Source organism: Zonotrichia leucophrys, chromosome 2, assembly GCF_028769735.1.
Source record: "Zonotrichia leucophrys gambelii isolate GWCS_2022_RI chromosome 2, RI_Zleu_2.0, whole genome shotgun sequence".
NCBI lineage: Eukaryota > Metazoa > Chordata > Aves > Passeriformes > Passerellidae > Zonotrichia > Zonotrichia leucophrys.
In genome coordinates, this window is record NC_088171.1 from 87,031,416 (window position 1) to 87,055,010 (window position 23,595).

At 38.2% G+C, this 23,595-nt stretch overlaps 1 protein-coding gene across 1 annotated transcript in view; it reads right to left on the minus strand.

Annotated features, from left to right (window-relative positions):
• GALNT1 (polypeptide N-acetylgalactosaminyltransferase 1) overlaps positions 1 to 23,595 on the minus strand; it is an 86,706-nt gene that overhangs the window by 20,288 nt on the left and 42,823 nt on the right. The window contains exons 4-5 of the mRNA XM_064705598.1: positions 17,473 to 17,647; positions 4,012 to 4,178 (exon numbers count right to left, since the gene is read on the minus strand). Of these exons, the coding sequence (XP_064561668.1) occupies positions 4,012 to 4,178; positions 17,473 to 17,647 (342 nt within the window). The remainder of the gene's footprint in view (positions 1 to 4,011; positions 4,179 to 17,472; positions 17,648 to 23,595) is intronic.

The following is a 23,595-nucleotide window of genomic DNA, read 5'->3' on the forward strand; positions in this document are numbered from 1 at the left end:
TCACACTGATATGAATATAAATGAAAAATTATATTTCAACCCTTTTTTTATTATTAAACTACAATAAACCACAGGTTTATCATTTTCATAAGCATGCAAACATGTTTTCTTAAGAAGTATGAATATTTTTGTAAGTATTGGTGGTAGGATTTAGTTGCAGTCACATTGCTTTGACCTGCATCTCTGTAGCTAAGTTCTGTGGATGTGGTCTATCATGATGCCACACTTGGCTACTGGGTGCTGACCTAGTCTGAGGTACCAGCTAATTGTGATTTCTTCTGTTAACTGTGACAAACTATTTAATTTTGAAGTATTGATCTTTGGTAAAGTTGCAGTTGTGATCAGTAACTAGAGAACAATTTTACAGATACATCTTGTTTCTCCAAAGCTTTTCTTTGGGGTGTAAATAAATGCATGCTGTTATGCAAATTCATTCTTCTAAGAGCATGACACTAGCAGGTACAAAGTGTGCTTCAGGCAGACTGAATGCTTACTTTATTCCAATTAAAATGACTCTGATGTTAGAATTCAATATACAATACTCAGGCTGAACATTGTATTTTTCTGGAAAAATACGTTGGTTTAATTCAACACAAACAGAATGCTTAAGTAGCAAACACAAACCCTTCACATCTTCAGGCATCGTACCCTTCTGTTTTGTTTAATGTAAAAGCATGCTTGATGGAACCATAACAAGCTCTTGGAAAACAGAACAAAAATAACCCCCTCAGTAATTGTTGAAAATAACAACAAATAGAAGACGCCTAAGTGATCTGAAATGAAGATCACAGGCTTCAAAAAGAAATACTGGAACAGGTTCAGTAACAGCACCAAAGGAAGTATGAAATACTCTATCTTTCAGCCTGGAATTCAGTTAATGTATTTTTACTACCAAACCCAGAAAGAGAAAATTTATCTAGAGAAAACCACATGCTTTTTTAAGTGGACTAAAATCCTGTGATTCATACTGAGGACATCTTATTTCTTATTGCTTATTGCTCATTGAAATTGATTTTTTTCTAAAACAGGAACTGAAGAGGCAAAACATAAGTAATATGATGTCTACATATTCAAATATTAGCTTGCTCTTTATTTTTAGGTCATACTGAAAGCTGACCTGTCACAAATAATAATTAGCACTGATTTGAATTAGTGCTAAGAACTGTTTTGATAAATAAAATATAGAATTTTGTACATGAAGGTTTTTAACAACAAATCAAGAAGTATAATTACAAATTACCCACAATGCAAAAAGCAAAAACTTGATGTTGTGCCTTTGAAAAGGCAAAATTTGATCATGCCTCTCACTTAATCAGGAACACGTTTCTGTGGCACTTTGCATAGGCATTTCTCCTCTGCTGCCAGAATGTAATTGTATTTAATGCTTCTGTTCTTTCTTCCAAATTGCACTGGAATTAGCTGAAGCACTTAGAGTTGGGTAAAAAAGGAAAAGAAAAGCAAGTGAGGGTGCCCAAGAGAGGAAAGGAGCAGAGACAAGTGCAAACACAACCCGAGTGTGTGCGCTGTTGTTCCCCAGGAAAGCAGAGCGGTGGGAGCTCAGCAGGCTGATGGGATCTGTCCATGCTCCACAGGCAGCTGTGCCCCACACCGACCCAGCCAACCAGCCAGGCATCAGCACACACACAGAACCTGGAGAGGCAGCTCAGTGTGTTTGTTACTGTCTTAGTGGCAGAGCAAACATCCCTTTCTAATGCTCTTCAGCTACAAAAGCTCCCCTTAACCACGGTAAATACCCTAAAACCTTCCCTTACACTGTGACCGGTGTATCATGGGGCTACTTGGGGCAAATCCAGCTCCTCTCTTCATATGCACAGATCTTGGGCAGATCTTGTCACCCGGACAACAGTCAGACATCTTACTCTGAAGCTGGAATTACCATAGGTAACAAAACATGAATTTTGCATCACTAGAATGAGAAGCAACAGGCTGAGATGTCAGCATGCTGTAAAACCCTTCTATGTCTTACACATGGGAATTCCTTCTGCCTACAACTGGTGACTGTCAAGACTTTTTCTCTAGTGGCCTACCACATTGGTTCCAGTAGAAAACTTTCAAAATAAAAATAGAATTTAAAAAAAGGTGGATAAATATAAAAATTATAAACATGTTTTATTTAGCAAACCTGTACTACCCTCTCACCTTCATTTGCCAACACAACGAAAAAAAGTACTTCATAATCCATACCATGAAGAATATTAAGTAAAGAATAAGCCAAATATCAACTATTAACCAAAATTAAATGTTAAGTATTATATAGAATATTATTTTTATTAAGAATATACTGCAATTAAAAATACTATGAAGATTAAAATCTAAATAATATTATTATATTTTACAAAAAAATCAGCTTCAAGTTTTGCTTATTGTGTCATTGCAAGTGTCATTGGGTAGCATGGAGTTTTCATCTGGAGCACTATTTATTAAGAAATGGAACCTCCTGCAGCACAGAAACTGAATTTTAACTTCCCATGAATGGAATAACCAAAATTGATCCCTCTGAACAGCGAGCCTACGGTGGCAGTGACAGTAAATTTAAATGTGTGCAACAAACAGAGCTGCCTTTGCTATTATTCACCAGGTGATTCAGGTATTAAACGCCCTCAAGCTCTATGAATGTGATCAAATTCTAAACGCAAAACACTAAAACTGTAGCAAAACACAAATTCCATGCTGCCAACAGAAAAGCAAGCAGACAGATGAAGTTACACCACCTTTCAGCGTAGAATGATCCATCTGTATTTCAAAACGGGCATTGTTCCCTCTGCCTTCCCCTGCCCCAGGTGCTGTGTTTTGCTGAGGAGGGCTAAGCCCACATCAAGGATGTCGGCACCCAGGAAATTCCTCTGACTGCCCTGGAGGACTCGAGACCCTGACAGGGGGCTTGGAGACCTTGACACAGAGCCCAAAATCCCTGAGCCTTTGATCTTGACCATGGAGAAAAAATTACCACCCTTATATGAGGAATTACAAGCCACGAAAGTTTAAGTAGAATGATAGCGAATTTATCACAGGGTGAGAATGTAGAATTTTGGGGTTTTTAGAATGAGGGTTCAGGAGGCAAGATGGAGGAATCTGGATGTGTCCAGTCTTTCTCCTTCTTCTTGGCCTCCATATTCTGCTGTGATGGTGGCACTTTTGGATTGGTTTAGCATAGAGATAGACTGTCTAACATAGGTGATAGGTATTGGGAAGTTATGGTAAATAATATACACATAGTTATTAGTATAAAAAGATAACACTACCCCAAGGGCAGCCAGTGTGCCTCAACCTGACCTGCCAGACAGACCTGCGGTGGGTCAGAGAAAGAAACAGATAAGAAAGAATAAACTGTAGCAAGCACAGGCCCTGCAAGGGGCAAACAGAGGCCTAAAGATAGGAAATGTCCAGTCATGGTGAATAGCTAGAAGCCCCTCTCTTCCACCTTCAGACCCCTGCTTAGCTCTCTGTAACCCTATAGGTCTCTCTCCTTTAGGCCCTGCTATTGAACAATTTCTGAACCCCCTGTATCCTATATAATGGGCTGGTTTAGCCTCTTCTGGTTGGAAGAGCTGTCACTGGAACCTTCACAGACCACCCAACAAAGAGATCGGTGTGGAACATCAGAACTGCCTTCTCCTCTCTCCCCTGCATCTGCCTGCCTGGGCACCCAGCAAGCTAAGAGCTGAAATCACAATGAGCTGATCATCACTAAAGAGCTGATATCACTGAAGCATGCTAGGTTGCCAGAGGCTGAGAACTGCTTGGGTATTCAGGCAGTCTGTCCCGTAAGTAAGGGGACTGAGTTATCTGGACCCGTGCAGCCTGCTTGGGAGCAAACTTGATCCCAGCAGGAGGCTGCGTAAATAAAGAACCTTGAGAACGAGAACAAAAGAATCCTGACTCCTTTTTCAATGGCTGGAAAAAGAAACTTGTAGCAGAGATCGCAAGAGAAGCCAGCTTCACTGTTGGAAGCGCAAGGAGCAGCAGGTCGGGCGCGGGTGACGTCCTTACCTCTCTCGCTGGCGTCGTCGACGAGCACGATCTCCTCGAGCATGTGCCGCGGGGAGCGGTTGATGACGCTGTGCACCGTGCGCAGCAGCGTGCTCCACGCCTCGTTGTGGAACACGATCACCACGCTCGTCGTGGGAAGGTTGTCTGCGTACACCTTCGTCTTACACCTGCAAACCAAGGTAAAGCAGCTATTTGTAAAGGTCAAGGCTCCAGTTAGAGCTGCGAGTCTGAGGTTCCCTCTTGAGGATCGCTACTAACATCCCGGATATATCAATTTTATGCAGAGTGTGACAAAGGAGCACACAGTGCACGTTTTTATACTTACTCAAAATGCTATAAAGTTCACCAAATTAAAAGAGAATTATATTCACTTTCCAAAGTTAGCATGGAAAATCATAGGTTTACCTCTCCTAACAGCATATATAAGGCATTTATGTAAAGCATGACATACATTTCAAGTAACCCCACACGGCCACCACACACCCCAAATTTTTACATTCTGCAATACTATTTTAAAACAAATGATGTTTTCATTATCTTCTAGCAAAATCAATACCCTGTACACAAAGTACTGATCACAATTCTGAAAAAATTCCAATTCTGCTCTAAAAAATAACCACACAACTACAAGTGTTCTCTGAACAGATCTGCTCCTCCTGTACATTTAAAAATTACAGTTACTTATGTAAGCTTTGATGTTATTAATTCTTTAAGAATCCAAATTAAAGAGATATATGCAGATCTCAAACGACAGGTAAACACCGAGGTGGAAAAAGAAATATATTCAACAGAGCTCCATTCCAACAAAAAAGCTTTTATTAGATCCCAAATTGTTGAGTCAGTTCACTGTAATGTAACCTGATCTAAATGCTACAATACATTAACACGTATTCATGACTATCACCCCAACAGCAGCACTGTCCAAGAGCTTGAGAAACACAGAGTGCATATCCTCTACCCTAAATATCCAAAAGCAGTGCTTAAGGAGCAGCCTGCCAACACAACAGATCACGGTGTCAGCATCCAGTACCATGCCAAACAGTGACACGAGGAATGTCAGCCAGAACTAGGCTCCCAACCTCAATATTTTATTAGCTGGATAACTTATTTAGCCAGAGTTCTTCTCAGAGCAGCTCTCACAGCAAACCAGCATTTCAGCTCTGAGGTGGTGACAAAAGCACAGCATGCACAGACATCTCAGAAACGATCAGTAAGTCCAGGTGCAAATGAAGAAATACCTGGAAGGGCTTCTGTGAAACCATTTCTGAGAACTGAAGCAGTCGGATCAGGCACTATCTGCCTTCAATATCATGCCTACTTATTATACAACTATGCCAAATTTAATTATTCATCACACTGAACTGAACATTATAAAATCTTTATGGAAAGTTCCCATATATCCCTACGTTATCCTGATTTATTTCACATGTTAAAAAAAAAAACAAACTTGCAAAGCATGCCAACTGAAAAAGCTACTTCTTTGGTATACCTTGAAAAATAAAACAGCTTTTCACAAAAACTCTACGAATTTCAGATGAAAAATTCAATCATAAGCCAAATAATTTTATTGCCATGTTTGCCATTTGTTCAGTCTACTTTGCTACTTTAAACCCAAAATGTTTTATTCCTTCTGCTGCACTGCTCCCTAGACCAGAAAATAAGTTTCTGATTGTAGACCTTCAGCTACAATAGTAACACAAATCTACCAATTGCTCCTCTTCTTTTTTGGAAGAATATTTGTAAAAAAGTTGAGAGAAGCCTGTTAGCAGTTCTCTATGAAAAACAGTAACAATGTGTCATTCTCCAGGAATATCATGCTGGGACAGCCACAGGATCTACTATTGTAGTATGAAATCTCTCATCTTCAGCCTTACCTTTTATCATGGTTTTACAGAAGATTTTATTTTACTGAGCTCAAATCAATGAGCTGGTATAAACTTGAGCCAAGTGATCAGGGCCTACAATGTTTATACAGCATTGCACTGTCTGAAGCACAAATAAATCAAAACATTTGAAATCTGTCGTTGAGGGGAAGCTTTCTAGCACTAACAGGAAGGCTTACAGGAGTTTTTGGGGACCCTCCTCCCCAGCTGCACGGCATTCCTCCTGCTCTGTCCTGCAGAAGGTGAATCTCCACCTTGCCAAAATGGAGTGTGTCTATTCTCACCCTCCAGACAATAGAGAGAGAAATTTTGCTCCAGTTTGCTCAGCCCTTCCTGGGGTAAGAGTTTAGGAGTGACCCTGCACTGGCTGCTAGCTGGGTTTAACCCATGGCATGTGTTTAACAAAGTGTAAAAGGCTGCCAAGAGTAACACAAGGGTGGTTTCAAACCAAAACTGGCTGGGCATTTTTGAATGTTATTCTAAACAAAGTGTTTGGCATGAAATGATTCTGGATTCATTGATGCAGGCAAGACAAATGAAAGGGTTGAAAGTATGAGACCTGGTTTTTAATATTCCCTTTACCTGCCCTTCTATATATATACACCTTTTAGCTATATCTGTACAAATTGCTATCAATGCATACAAATAAAGCCTCCTGTTTTGAATTTGAAAAACATTGGTAACTCCTTCCTCCCCAGGAATACATTGCTGCAGAACATAAGACAAAATAGAACACTTGATGCCCATGATTAGACATTAGTGTTCTAAGGAAACCTCATGTTTTATTCTATTAACAAACATTTAAATTAAGAATTCTTTTGTCTTTCATTTGAAAACAAATTACCCCAGAAAGGAGTACTATAGAATTTAAAATAAAGCATTAGTTTCAACCAAGTTATGCAACATTAGAAGCAGAATAAAACCATGAGGGGTATGACACACAGGCTATGAATTAAGGACAATTTGAATTTTAATGAGCTACTAATACATTATGTTCCTTTTGTTGGATCATGCCTCAAACTGTTTTAAAATTGAGTGCATAACATCAGGAAGGCATACCATCCCCAGCAATTTAATGAAGACTCCAAACAGCAGCTGAGAATGTCTACTCCTCATGGAATGCATCATCCTTCCTTTAATCTACAGCATTCACTGTAGATTATGCAAACTCTCAACTAATATGACTCCATATATTATTTAGATTGTGGAAACTCCCCAAAAACATCATATATTTTAAATACAGAGACAGAAAAAAAAAAAAAAGCTCAGATTGTTAAAATACAGAGTAATGGCATTTGTATTCCCAAGTCTCTGTTACAGGTGATGGAGCCCTGCTTCCCTGGAGATGGGTGCACACCTGCCTGCCCATGGTCAGTGGTGCAGGAGTTCCTTGTACCACCTTCCTTTCCATACATGTGACTTTTGCTTTCCTGATTAAACTGAATATCTCAACCCATGAGTTTTTTCACTTCTACTCTTCTGATTCTCTCTGTCAGCACACTGTGGGGGCAGTGAGCAAGGGGCTGCATGGCGCTTAGTTGCCAGTCGGGGTCAAACCACAACAGAAATGAAGGCGAAAATTACATAAGAAATAGAATTAAAATTATCAAAGATTTTTAATGCCCCATCAAAATCAGAGGCGAGAAAAAAAAATTAAGTTTAGTACCAGGCTTTTTAAAGCTGTTTTACAAAAACACCACTATAAAGACATGACTCTGCATCTGCAGGCCTTTGTAAGGTGCTCATAATTACTCTTCACAGAATTTTATCTTTTTGCAATCTTGCATCACACATTCAGAATATTGAGTACTGCATTCTGGTCTGGGGTCCTCAACATAAGAAGGACATGCACTTGTTGAAGCAAGTCCAGAGGAAAGCCACAAAGATGTCTGAGGGCACCTCTCCTATGCAGACAGGCAGAGAGAGCTGGGGTTGTTCAGCCTGGAGAAGAGAAGGTTCTGGAGAGACCTTATAGCACCTTCCAGAACCTAGAGCAGGTATAAATGAACTCGAGAGGGACTTCTTACAAGAGTCTGTAATGACATGACAAGGGAGAATGGTTTTAAACTGAAATAGAGCCAGTTTAGATTAGGTATTAGGAATAAATCCTTTACTCTGAGGGTGACGAGACACTGGAACAAGTTGCCCAGGTTGTGGACCCTGGGAAGTGTTCACAGCCAGGCTGGATGGGACTTTCAGCAATCCAGTCTAGGAGAAAGTGTCCACAGCAGAGGGGCTGGAACTAGGTGATCTTTAAGATTCCTTTCAATCCAAACCATACTGTTCCATGATTCTATGAGAATAGATTGGCCCAGTTCATTACAATTACACACTTAGTCCACACCTCCCCAAGAACACAGGGCAGTGTTAGAAGCCAGAATACTTTATAACTTGAAATCAAATTTAATGGACTAAAAGCAAAGAAAGGTCGACAGATCCTAGCATTGATCTGTAACACTGCTAAAGAAGACCAATCACAGTAAAATAAACACATGTTGTCCCTGACCACCTGCAGCGAGAATCCAAAGTTTTAAGTCCATTACAAAAGCTTTTTAAATGAAAGGCTAAAAGCTACTATGAATTTTGTTTGCCTTGTTCATTATTGTGACTCTTTGTGAAGGTAATTTGAATCTTTCATAGAGAAGCTTTGCAGGTTTTACATGGGAAAATGTTCAGACAAAAAACCAGAGAGTATTTTATTCAGTGGACTAAGTATAACCACTTGAAAACTACCTGATGCTACTTCAAATGCATCTGAAGAGCCTCTGAATAAACTGCTTTCCTACATTCTCTTTCAACCCAGAGTACAAATAGTCCACAGGAGACATTACAAAAATAACCAGAAGAGACAACAAGTATGGCAATTATGTCCAAATAAAATTAAGCCATTAAATCTCAGAGTTTAATAGTTGCTTCAGCACAAACTTGCAGGCAAAGAAGACAACTTTTCATTTTGCACTTTCTACAACATCACAACCATAAACACTCAATCCCTCTCCACATCTGACAGAACTGGAAGCTTCTCTTCTCTCATACAGTGAGGGACTAAGGGAACAAATGTACTTCACTACTGCAAAGGCAGAAGAAATCTAGGAGATGATCCTACAAGATGCTCCAATTGAATTCATTAGAAGGTGAAATTCTTCTGATCCCTATCTGATCCCTCAGTGTCCGATCAGAGATAAAAACACTACTCACTCTGGCCACAGCCAGGCATGCAGAGACTCCAGAAACTTGGGACAACACCTGTGCTGTCCTCATGCTGTCTCTCTCATTTTACTGTTGGGTCTTTGACAAGTATTCCAAATATGACATTAGAAAAAGTCTGCAACTGTGCAGCCATCTTATTACAGAATAGCACTTGGCATTTTATCAATATTTTAAAATTGCATTCATGGATCAATTTACTTAGAAATTATTCCTGAAACCCAAGATTGAGTGCTACGTGTCTAATGTTAGCAAGTCTTGAAAGACAGATATTTACAATGTTAGTAGTGATCTCTGCACACCCTTCAAAGGCATACTAAATAATTTCTGAAAGAGAAAAATAAGGATTTACTATTTGGATAGTTCTTAAATACCTTTTCATAGACTGAAAAATAAAATCACATCCCAATCAAAGCTACAAGCAGGGAAGAGATCTTATAGGAAATCAGTTACACACTACCATAATGCTTATGCAGCAAGACACAATGAGGAAAACCTAATTCACTGAGGCAAAATATGAAATAAATTTCAGATAATTTTCTAGGAAGATGAGGCCATAATTATAGTCTGCATTAGAAATAAATGCTAAATTTCTAAAGTACAACAGGGCAGATTTCTACCCCTTCTGATGTTGCCAACTTGTTAATCTCCACAGAGGAGAAATAAGAGAACAAGATACACATTGGAACTTTTTTTAATATGGATTCTTCAAAACAATAATCATGAAAATTAATAGAGTCAGACACTACCTGAGCTATGATTTGCTCTGCTTCTTTCCAGTTCTATTCCCTATTCCACCAGCCTTTCAAAGGAACAAGCCATGAGCAATAATTTACAATGGCTCAAAAACATTAACAGCAGTAAAACATGTATGCAATCCTTGTTTTCTAACCCAGTGCACAGAGCCCAAAGCACTCTGATAAAGGACAGAGATGGAACACAAGTAGAAGTGTCTCCTGTGCACTGAGCAGCTCAGCTGGGAAATCCCAGTGGAGCTCAGATTGGTGCTTGTACGTGCAGCACGATAACACAGTGCCAATGCATTTCTGAAAGCTGAACCAGCAACAGACTGGGGCAGGAAGGGAAGCATGTTTAGTCATCTTACAAATTTAATACAGTCTTTCATCTCGGATACTACAAACAACAGTTATAAATAAAAACTGCAGTTATAAATAAACTGCATCTCAGGACTTAAATTTGACAATGACACATAGGAATAATCCAAGTCTTGCTGAAAATCAGGTTAGAGCTGAAGTATTGAGGAAATACTACACAGCACAGCCTCTGTAATAAATTTGTTTAATATTACTGATGCAGTACAAACAACTCACATTTCAGTATTAAAATACATTGAGAGTCTCTGGAAAGTAAGCATCAGTATCCTTTGACTTGAAACCACACATTTATTTTACTTTGAGGTTACAAAAGTTAATTCCAGATCGATAGAAAACAAAATCAGAAAATCTGAACTCCCCTCATGAAACTTCAGGTTTAATTACTGATATCTGATGAATATCACTGCAGAGCTATAAAATGTCAGTATTCCATTGCCTACCTGTTCATATGCTTTAAGTTATAGCCTGCAATAAAGTTAACACCACAGAGCTGAGGCACAGCTATGCCCAACAAGAAACCACCTCTCTACTTAAATCCAGGTGAAAACAAGTTTTGAAATAAGACTCTGAGAGTCACCCTGAAGCTGCTGAGACTGACCTATATTTCCATCAAGGGAGAACGCCCTGTAGCAGGGTGTCAGAGAAAATGTAAAAACAACACATCAAGAACCACCAGGACTCAAGTCATGTGGTGTTTTTCTGGTAAACACTGACTTAGTCTTTCCTGGATCACAGAATCACAGAATGTGCTGAGTTGGAAGGGACCCACAAAGATCATTGAGTATAAGCAGCAGCCTCATAACAACATATAAGAGGGGGTGCTAATAAATCTGCTTTTTCCATAAATTTTAAGGACACTCCAAGCTCCTAAATTGAAGGCAATCAAGCTGAATAAAGATCTGATTTTCATACAGAAGCACTACAGCTAAAAGGACTAAAAGCAAGTCTTCTGAGACATAGGGGATCACTAGCTGTTAAAACATGCCAAACCACATTTCACTACTCAGATTTTGCACACCACCACACTTTTAACTTGCAACTGAACAAAGAGAAAGCACTGCAGATAACGCTGCAACAAAACTTCACACTACCCTGAATTTGGTTCTTCCAATCAAATAAGAACAATTCCTTTTAGGAAGAGAATTCTTTTCTGTAGTTCAGAATTCTTTTCTGTAATTCATATCACAACTTCAATTATTCTTTCTGAACAGGTGCCCTGGATGCAGGCAAATCCCTTATCCTTATTTAAACATTTTAACACAGCCTGCTTAATATCTGCCTTCAATAGTATTACATAATTTACCTGACATCAAGAGTATGAAATTTTCCTTTCTTCTGATCTCAAAGATTTGGATATAAGAAAGGTCGCATTATCTCATGAGTCAAGTAGAAATCTTCTTAAACCCTGAAAACAAAATCCAAAATGGTTCTTAAAACCATTGTGGTTACAGAATTCAAGCAGAACTTCACAAAAATAATACTATTTTCCTTAGCCTGAAAGCGATCACAGAAAAGCATCTCTTGACAGAAGCAAAACCAATTCTGTCCTCAGAGACTGAAATTGAACCTAGATCTCTAGACCAATTATTTTCCATACCTGACCTAACAATCTGAATAAATTTCAGGATACGGTAGCTCATCCAAAATGGATGAGCATGAATAAGAAGATTGCAATTAAGAATGAGACTGTGAGACTGCCAAGTGTTTGTGCACATATACATCTGGGTATATATATATATATATATCTGTGTGTGTACTGCGCAACCCCATCCCACCACCAAAATAAAACCAAAATGGTTTACAGGAAGTAAGCTGATTTTTAGTGCTATTTTTTTCCCCTCTAAGCTTTCTCTAGGGAAAAGGCTTATAGGGAATTCTTTCAGCTAACTCACTAAATCAATGTGAGCAAGAACAATTCCAAACATTGATTCTGCAAGGGGCCAGTAACAAGCTATAGGCACCACAAAAGCTTGATGAAAAAACATTCCTGCTTGAAAGAATGGTAAAGTCTTTAATACCTCACATGCTTTCAGACTTCCATGACATTGCTGAAAGTTACACTGCTGGTGATGAGGTCAGCAGATTTCTTTACAGGTGCCGGGTTAATTAACAGCCTGGATTTCTAGCTTAAGTCAAAAGCTCCTGAGTCTCCCACCACTTATGCTGACAACTTTACTCTTTTTTTATCGTCTTTACATTACTATGACCTGAGCTAAATGATTACCAAAAGTTCACAAAGTATATCACAATTTATGGAGCTTAAATCCCCATGGCCTTATGGGGATTTTAATGCTCAGGTTCTATAAGAAAGCTTTTCTTCCCACCACATTCCACATAATCCAGTGCAACTGTGGGCTGCTGCCAAAAGCAATAAACCTACCTTTTGCCATTACAGTTTTGTCCCATCCCCTCCTTTCCACCAGATCTAGTAAGTCATATGGCTGCTGTGTATGGATTCAGTTTGCTGAATCAACAAACTATACTTTCTTCCACTTTTTGGTGTCCATCCAGTCAGTGAACACCCAGGCCACATAATCATCAGATTAGTATCAACAGAAGTGATGAGAAAACATCTTTCATCTGCAGTCCACATTTATACTAAATTATATGTAGTATAAAACTACCCCTTAGCTATTCTCTTAGCTACCCCTTAGCTATTAAATAACTAAGTAGAAAGCACACTTACACAAGCCTGATATAGAAGCAAATACCTTGAGTGCTGTCTTTTAAAAAACCCTGAAATATCACACTTGAGTCCCAAGACTACACTCTTGCATGTGTGCCTTCATTTGTTTTACTATGAATACTTCTACTCAAGCTATTTTCCTCTCATTAAGACTGTGTTAATTTTATGGATGTGTTATATTTTGATTCAACTATAGCAACCTAAAGTATAGAGCAAATAAATTTGCTTTGAGAAGCTAAAATTTTGAATTCCAGTATATTCTCACATGCACATGTCATACTTAAAATTAACATTACATTTTTAAAGCACAGATATGAAATCCACATTGTGGTAACTGAAAAAAATTATATTGTATCATCTAATTAACAGTGCTGAAATCTAAATTCTGTTCTTTCCAACCAAAGATATGACAGAATCAGTCAGAATTACTATTTTACTAGATTTACTCGAGAGGACCAGCATAATGGTCATGAACTCCACAACCTACACGTAACAGAGAAGAATGGCTTTTAACTTGGAAAATTGTCTACTTCCTCCCAGTTGTGGAAGCAAGCTTGCCAGCAGGAACTGAGAAGGGTAGTTTGATCCAGAAAAAAACCCTTCAATAATAACAATCTGACAACATTAATGTACCAGTAAAACATGAAGATCTCAGAGATATGCACCTTTCTTTTTTCCATGAAGTGGCTGAAGTTGTAATTTGTATGGATTTAAATGCAGTTGACTCAAAATATGTAGGGTCATCTAGCTAAAAACTCTAATTACACCTTAACATGACTTATAGCACTCAAAATATCAGCATACCTACCTTCCTAAGTACAAACAGTTTGAGAAAATGATAGTTAAAAGATCCAAGCACTCTGCAGAACTAAATGAAGTATAATAAAATGCCTGATACCCTTAATTCTGGCAAAATTATACCAATTGGAAAAAAGGAAAAGCTTTTATGACATATTGTATAGAACATGCAGCCTTGGAAAAAGGATTGCTGAGGGATCAGCTAGGAGCGTGGATATTCCTGCTTGCTGCAGGTCTGCTTGGGGAAGCCCATCACCAATCCAAGAAATATCAACCTGCAAATATGACATCCTGCTAGCACTGCATCACAAGCTCCAGAGGGGACCAGAGCCCACATGAACACAAAATCATTCTGCTGCAGCTATGCCTTCATTGTTTGAAGACTTGATTGCTTGTGCCTGGAAAAAAAGTGTTTGAAGCGGCTCTTTCCAAGAGAAAAAAAATCTCAGAATTTGGTTTAAACTCTCACAACAGGGAACAAATATCTACTTAAAAGTTTTATATATTCCACAAATTGCTAACTAATGAGTTCAGGCTGGAAAGCTCAGCCTTAGAACACAATACTTATTCTTCATTTTGCAAAGCAGTTTCTGAATTTACCTCCAACAGCACTGAGAGCCAAACCAAGTCATACAACATGTGCAAATTTCATACTTTCAACCTCCCCACTTTCCTGCCTGAACATCAATCTAAGGCACACAGCCACAGCTGAACATGTACTTTACTCACTGGCACCTATTTTATTCATTGCCTCCCTCATCTTCAGCAAAATCAAGGCAAGACACCAGTGTTCCTGATCATCCATCTTCTACTCTCTGCTGTCATGTCAAACCTACAGCTGCATATTTTCCTGGCAACTGTGAACCAACTCCCACTTTGATGATTGATTCACAGGCTAGAAATAAGACATGCTTGCAAGAATAATTCTATTAACAACTTCAAACCAATCTGGTATGCACAGCTGCTTCTTCACCTGCAACAGCTTTCCTCCAGAGGTTGCAGCCTTGTCCATCATATTAGTTTGTTATACTAACGTGTCCCAGTCCAGATTCAGGGAAGTATCCAGGCTAAAAAAAATTGTTCTGGTTTAGCTTTTTCTGTTGAGCAAATCACACTCAGCTGGGATAAAGAGAAGTAGAGCAATGTTCCTGGTTACAGACACAAAGTGACCAGCAATTCAGGCACATATCAATGGTTTTATAGGTGTCTGTGTGCAGTAATTTTGTGCCAAATAATAAAAATAGATATAAACCTGTAAATACAGCTGGGGCACACTTGGCAGAGCAGAGATGCCAATTTCTGTAGACGTCTTGTACTGAGGAGTTCCCTTAGCTGGAGAAGTGCCTAGAAGTTATTAAAGAAGCTCACATTTTTGTTCTTCTAGTAAAGCAACAAAATTTCTTGGCCAAAACAGAAACAGGGTGCCCAGAGTGGACCAACTGCGGAGATAATCCTAGGAGCACTCCTAGGACCAAAACACTTGTTTTTGCACAGGTGATAGGGGTTTGGCAGAACTAGAAACTAATTGAAGGATGAAGCACTCTACTTCAAAAACTGCTCTCGAGCTGACATGTCATGCCATTCCCATTAAATATGTGTGGCAAATTGGTCCTGGCACTCTTAATTCCACCAACTTTCCAATGATTAACTGCTAGGCAAAACCTCTGCAGGCTTCTGTACTTCAGAAAAACTGACATGCTGGAGAATTAGAGGACTTGAAATAATCACTTCTTCCCGCCACACCACATTAAAGGAAGCAACCCACAAAACTTGTGAAGAAAATAATTACATGCTTGAACAGCTAAGCGTGCCTTTGAACATATCCTGCTTTTTCAAAACCTTGATTGAAAGTGCTACTGGCAGCTGTGCTGTAGGCACATAAATGTGGTAAGGAATGATTAAAAATTATCCATTCTCCTTCTCCACAAACTATTTCCATATTACCAGGGACATAGATAGAACAAATTATAACAGAAGAAATTCCACTAATGCAGCACAGAGTGTTTCTGACTTTGGAGTATTTTGACTAATCAGATAAATAGTTTCATCAGACATACACACAACACCAGAGTGTATTTATAGTGTTCACAATTCTGAAAATGGTTACAGCGTTCTCAAAGCGTAATACTGAGCCACACATACAGATTAAGACACCCTTGCATTGTAAACACAGTATTGTTCTCAAATTTGACAGAGAAAGGTTAGCATTCTCCATGACTTCTCAATTACCATGACCTTATAAAGTACACGTTGAAAAGATGACAAATGGAAGAGATTTTTGGGAAGCATTTTTCTCTCAAAAATACTAAAAATGCACACACACATAAATGTTAAATTTTTGGCAGGAACTTACAAGAACAGAAAAGACCAACTCTGTCCTGAGGCTATACCTAAAATTTTATACTAAGATTCCACTTTCACACACTGAGTATAGTGAGAGTATTGTACACAGAAAAAAAATGGAAAAGAGAAGCAAATGCAACACTACAAAACTTATAGCACATGTCTCACTGTGAAACACAATAACTGCAGAGCATAGCCAAATGTGAAAGACAAAAATTTCTATTTCACTAAACTGGATTTTGAAATAGCAATTTCAATTGCCTGCAAACTTGAGTTATGCCTAGGTAATAATTTTTTAATAATTTATAACAATTTTTTTTTACATTTTTGTCTAATTCAAAGTCTAGACCTCACAAAGGTTACAATTAAGTCAACTTTTTAGAGCCACAAAAGTACGTTTTCATATTTGAAAATCTATTAAAAATTAAAATACATTATTTCAATCTAGTGAAATCATATTTTGAAAAATATGCCTTCATTATTAGGAACACCAGCAATGCATCAAGAACACCAGCCCTACCAGGAACTCATAGAATCACTTTCATCACAACAAATGAAGGCACCTACAAACCAGTTCTTTATCACTCATTAAAAATGAAAAGCAGCAAGAGCTTCATCTCATTCTGCTAATATTATCTTCTGACAGAAGAGATGAAAACAATTCATCCAGGAGCTAGGCCTTGTATATACAGCAGCAAAGCAGAGCTTCTAAAGAAATTGTTCTTGCAAGAAGATAATGTAGATAATTAGGAAAATTTTGTTTCATAAGTTTTATTCAACCCGAATGCCCCTTTCATAAAGAAGAGGGGTTGAGGTGGGGGGGGTCATCATCTATCCTGTCATAGTCCCAGGAGAGTAAAGCAATCTTATTTTTTGTTAAAACAAGGCTACAATTTTCTTTTTAATTACTTATGACTCAAATAGCTCTGAAAGGATCAATATTCTAGAGGCAAGATCAAAACCAAACCAGATGGATATTAGAAAACATTGTAATGCAATCTAAATGAGCCTTTGCACATTTCATTAGGTAAGAAAATTTTTGAAGTATTTCTCTCATCACCCAATCTCTTTTATTTTATATAATGCAGGATTTTAGTCTGCCTTATTACAAGCAATGCATGAATTTTTCAAACAAGTGATTTTCTCCTGAAATGCCAATGCTTAAGTTAACTTTCCTTCAGCCAAATTAATTTCCATTCCCTGAATAGGCTTCATACTTGTAATCAGATTCAAAGTTAAATAACACTGAAGAAAACTGGTTCCTGTAGGTCCATCTTATTTTACTAATAAGTATCTTATAAACAGGAAATCCTCCAACTGTTTCCTCGAACGGTAATATCTTAGAGACCTGTACTGTTCTTTTGGCTTAGTCTTCACACATTCGTCATTTAAAGAGAGTACATTTTTAAATACAAGAGAAAGTACTTACCCTTCTAACCTGACATCAGGTAAAGATCTGTTGAGTGCAATCATTTCACTTGCCATTAAATTAAATTGATTTATTTTAAACATTTCTTTCATTTTCTCTTGCTCCTCTTTTGGAATGACCACAGGCTTCCCCATCTCTCCAGGTCCTTCATGTGGTTTTTGCATGGGTTCTGGAACTTTGAAAAAATAAAATGTTACTAACTCCTTTTAAGCTTGTTTTTGTTTGTTTATAAATTAATTTGCACTGTAGGAGTGCAATCATTTAGAACAGTCCTAAACCCACCAGGTTTTGAAAGTGAAAACAAATCTTCACATTTGGGAGTTTAACAGAAATAGTTAAGTGCTTCTCTTACACACCAGAATTCATGTAAAAAACCAATAAGGATTTATTTCTATCCACCATTACATCATAATTGACTTTATAAAGTTCCTGTAAAAGGAAAATTCAACTTTTCCGGGAAAGCCTGCATGTGCAAAAAAATCTGGGATATAATGAGGGCAGACCTCATTGCAGTTTGCAACTTCTTCACGAGGGGAAGAGGAGGGGCAGGCACTGATCTCTTCTCTGTGGTGACAGTGACAGGGCCCAAAGGAATGGCCTGAAGCTGTGTCTGAGGAGGTTTAGGTTTGATATTAGAAAAGGTTTTCCATCCAGAGAGTGTTGGGGCACTGGGACAGGCTCCCCAGGGAAGCGGTCACAGCAGCAGCCTGACAGAGTTCAAGAAGTCACTGAACAAGAGTGCCAAGCACACGGGGAGACTCTTAGGGTGTCCTATGCAGGGCCAGAGGTGGGCTCAATTACCCTGATGGGACCCTTCCAACTCAGCTTATTCTGTGATTCTGTGATAAATAATGTCCCAGAGCAGCAAAGGTTCAATTAAAGTAAAAGTGTAGCTTTACATCTATTTCCACATTTTTATTTTGACAGAATGACATTGGCAGCAACAGTTTAGAAACAATTTCTCTTGTTTGTACTAATGTTATTTTTATGCAACAAAATTACACTTTGAAGTTTAACATTAGTACTCAAAACAGTAACACTACACATCCTAAACCCAAAGAAATTTAAATATCAAAAAAATGATAAAACTGAAGAGGAAAAATGGGAGAAAAGGAATTCAGACCCTTGAATTATTTAGGGTTTTAAATCAAATACATTAAAAAATCAGAACAGTTTTTAAAAAGTTACACTTCTCTTTACAAGTACCATTCACTTTTCTCCCAAGCAGAAATGCTCAAATACTGAATTTAAATATATTACTGCTTTACAAATTCAGCAAAAGTTTTAATTTAAATAATAGCAATTTAAGATCTAAACAGAGGAATAGAAAGTATTTTAAAATAAAGACACCAAATCCCCAAGAAACAAGCCTAGCTTCAAATTATCTTTAATTTGCATCTAGGATAGCGCAGCGTAATTAAACCTTAGGCAGAGAGTAAACAGACATGTAAAGAATAAAATGAAAATTAAAAAAAAACGTCCTGAGCCTTCCATCCTTGCTGAAGCACTATGACTTAAATATGTATTACTAATAAATGAGGCTTTTTGCTGATCTGCATTTAGTGCTAACAGGGAACAAGCACCACATCCTCCTTGAGAAACTTTCATTTTCAAGTACCTGAAGCGATTGCAGTAGTTGCATTCACACAGGAGCATTTAGCAGAGAAAATCCTCCCATCCTCCTGCCATCACAGGGGTGCTTTCTTTTAACCAAACTCTCCTTGATGGCCAGTTGAGCTATAAAACCCTAGAAGTTGCCAGCCAGCCATTCATCCAGTGAAAATTGATGGAGTAAGTATGTTCCAGCAGATCATGAGCAGATGGGCCACAGGCTAAGCTGAGCAAGCAGTCTGCTTTGCATCTCTGCCTCTTCAGAAGGTATGGCTGGAACCTGCATCAAACTGCTGACTTGCAATTGCATAACCTTTTCAACTAGAATTTGTGCCTTCCAGGGGGTAATTAACTTAAAATTATGGTATACAATAAAGTAATTATTTGGGCTTAATTTTATACATTCAGCGTGCTATTATTATCTGGGCTATTACAGCAACTTTTGTTAAGTGTGTAGCAATGAGTACACAGGTTCACTTAGACAGAAAGTGATTTAACAATGGGTGTTCCACATAACTAAAACAATTTTAAAAACCCTATCAGAATATAGTTGTGTGCAGCATGTTTTTCTGAGTTCTGAAGAGCAAGTGTCTTAATACCAAAGGACCTATTTAAAAGAAAAAAATAATTTCCTGTTTCATTTACACTTCCAGTTCTTTCTTAACTTTCACTAAACCAGTTAAACTGAATAGCTAAATCAGCCAAAAGCTCATCTCTCACATTTGCAGATCTTCCTGTTAAGATGAGAGTTTAGCACATCAGTGACTTGCATACTGGTGTACAAATTCCACAAATTCATCAGTTGAATTTTAAAATTTCATTAGTAAATTCATACTGCTTGATTACACATTTTACCTCAGTACTTCATTCTCCTTGCAGAAAAATCCAGCAACAACTAACTAGATCCAGATATTTTGTGCAACTCACTAAATGCAGACAGTCAAGCTGAGGCAGGGCAATGACTTTCCAAGAAAAGTTAACCATCAGAATATGTTCTCTCAAGTTTCTGAGAACCATCTTCTCTTGGGTTTTTTTATGTTTATCTGTTTTCCCACAGAAGCATGTAGGTTTCACACAAACACCAACCAACCACGGTCTCCCAAAATTACTAATAAATGCATCATTAAGAATTCAGACCACAGTGTTCTTTTGTCAGTTAAATACAGAAAAAAATTTCCTTTGAAGGACTCTATGTACTGATGGCATTCTTCTAACAAACGGAAATGAAATTTATAGCTACAGGTTTCAGAACTAAATGAATGACTGAATCACCATCTGATTAAATAAGAGATCTAGTAATGTATTTCCAGATATTTCTTATTTGTATCAGTAAACCATTAGTTTCAAAGAAGGCTTGATCTCTTCCAGAACTTCATTTAAAAATCAGGAACTCTTTATTTCTGTGGACTAGAAATTTCTTTTTACCAGGCAATTTGCCTGATGAAAACCAGATAATTCAAAATCTAAGACCATCTAAAGCCAGGAAAAAGGGGTGGATTCTTCTGGTGAGATGTTTTTAGAACCCACATAAACCAATGCAAAGTGTCCAATCACCTTTGGGTGCATGACCATAATTACAAGAAGCTGTCCGGACATGTAAAAGTTCAGAGCAGTTCTGCCTCTTACACACACCTCAACCTTAATACAACAAGACTGATTTATGACAAATGGTTCACATTTTCAATAATTAAATCTTGAAATTTCTCCCTTTTCTTCTTAGGATTTTTTCATGCAGATGAGATTATTTAGAACCAAGACACAATTCAGAGACTCCATCTTTACCAGAGCAACAAATTCAGAATGCAAGGTCTTGATTGGCAATTGACAAAAATGGCTGGTCCTAGTTTAACTTTGTCATTGCTCCAGGAAAAGAGTGTAAATAGCAAGGAGTTGAGATTCCATGACTCTTGCAATTCACCAGTCCTAATTTTGAAAGATTCCCCAGCATTCAGGGCTTCTAATCATCACATAAGGGGAATGCACCTTCAGGTCAGAAAAAAAAAAAAGAAAAAGAGAAAGAGGATGAATCTGAAAGCTTATTTAGAAACCACATCAAGTGCCAAAGCTGGAAGTTGTTTTTTTTTTTTTTTGCAATCAGACCTTTAGGAAGCCTATAACTGGGGGTAAAGAATGACTCATTCCATCTCCATTTAAGTCAAGACCTGAGGGATGACGTTCAGGGTTCTTACAGAAATAAGACAGAACTACACAAAAAAACCCTTTATTATTTTATTAGTAAAACCACACTACCACCTAGGTATATTTTGTTTACAAGAATGATCCCTAATTGTACTGTTAGAGAACAGCTTGAGCCCCGTCTTTAAGTCTGGAACTTGTTTACATTTTTTAAGTAAGCTCTATTCCAGGCTGTGAAATCTAAATTGCAATGCCAATCCCCAAATGAAAACAATAAGGCTCAAGTAACTATCCTATGAATATTAGATTTGGAAAAAAATACTACGTGGATGATGCTTACTAAAGTTAAGTGATTTTCTTTCCAATTCACAGCAACATTTAAACTTACATCAGCCACCTTCCTTAGATAACAATTAATTACTCTTTGTGGGTTTTACTGAGTAATCCTCAGGAATTACAAACAGGGAGCCACCACCCAGAAGATGTGGCAATAGGAAGAACACGTGTGGTGTTTTGGATAAGGGTGTGCACCATCCACATCAGTGGAGGTGAGACAGCCTCAGAGCTGAGCACTGGGAGAGGGCTTCCCCCAGTTTTCTCCCAACCCCTCTGGGGTGGTCATGGCAGGGAGAAGAAAGAGCAGCAGTATCAGCCAGCACAGCACAGGCTCCTCCCAGCTCAGGGATTGTTGTTCTGATCCCAGCTCCCCAGGTTACCTGGGGAAGCCACTGCAGATGCCTTCTGCCATGGTGGAGGGGGTGGGCCACCATGGCAGGGGTAGCAGCAAAGGTTAAGTCCACAGACAAATAGATCATTCCACACAACTACAGTCACTGGATTCCAACTATCCCCCCCTCTGGTACAACCTCAGTTACTCAGTCTTGTACTCTCCAGACCCCAAGCCAGGTCCCCTTTTCCCAAGGCACCTCCACCTCAGCTGCCTTCCTACCTGCCTAGTGGCCTGTCCCTTTTCTTCCTCACCTTTTGTGCCCTCAACTCCACACTTGTGTTATTTCACCTCCCACCCTTTAATCTCTGTCAGAGTAGACACCAAAGCTTCTATCTCATGCACCTTACAGCTCTCTATAACCATGTACGCTGAGTTTTCCACAGTTGCACATTCCTTTACTATTACTGATTTAAGATGATGGTATCTTATGCCACCAATACCAATGAGAAAGGGCCCAAAGACAATTTTGGTTATGGCTCTTGCCTAATTCTATAAAAAGAAAATCCTTCCATTTTCTGTATTAAAGACCCATGGAAAACGTCCTTCAAACTTCATGAAAGCCCAAACTGTCCCAAGTTGTCCTCAAAATCCTTTGCTCCTGCTGAAATAGCTAAAGAATGATTTTTCCAACTGAACAAGCACAAGGTGAAATAAACATTAACTCTTCAGAAAAACTTGCTCCTATGTTGAGTAAGTTCATCAAATGCCATGGAATTCTTCCATGAATTGCAGAGATAAAGCAGAGTGACGAGGACAAGAGGATATTAAATTCAGAACACTAGCATAATTTATGCTGAATCAAGGAAACAAATTCAATTATGGAAATTAAAAACAGAGGAAAAAGTGAAGTGAAAAAGCAGATTTTGATAAAAGCTTCACAGACAAAATAGCCTCAATGTTATCTGAGATGACTCCAGGCACTCTGAGCAGGAGTAAACCCACTAGAGATTCCAAATCAGCAAACTACTGGAACAAGTAAAAATATCTATAATCAGGCATGCAGCTTGGTTAAAAGGAAATGTCACAGGGTCAACCAAGGTTTCTAGCAGACCTATTCCTGCATCTTACTACAAATCAGCCATAAAAAAAAAACAAAAAACAAAAACAACAACAAAAAAAAAAAAACCCAGAAAAAAACTCCACCCCCCAAACAAGAAAATGTACAAAGCTACATACAAGGTTTTGTTTGTTTACCAGTCAACTATAAGATCTTAAAAATATATCAAGAATTTTAACACACACGGGTTTGGGTAAAGGTCAGAATGAAGGCTGTACTCAACTAAGTAAAATTACTGTTGCATAGGGAAAATCATAATACTAATATGTCAAAACTGAAGACTTTCCCTCACCTGAAGGTTCCCTCAATAATTTCATATATAAAGTCATCTGAAATTTCAACATTATCAGTATATCACAGTAAGTTGATAGATATTGACTTCACCAGCTATTTTCTGGCATAAGTTATCTGCTTTATGGGAAGCCAAAAATTTGATCTATTCCAAAATACCAACACATCAGTCATTGTCTTACCACATAAGAATTTCCAAATTTCTGGGAAAAAAAAAAGGACAAAAAAAGACTGAGTTCCTGTAGAACTACATGAGCCTCATTAATATTCTTGCCACTTTGCTCTCCTCTTACTGAAA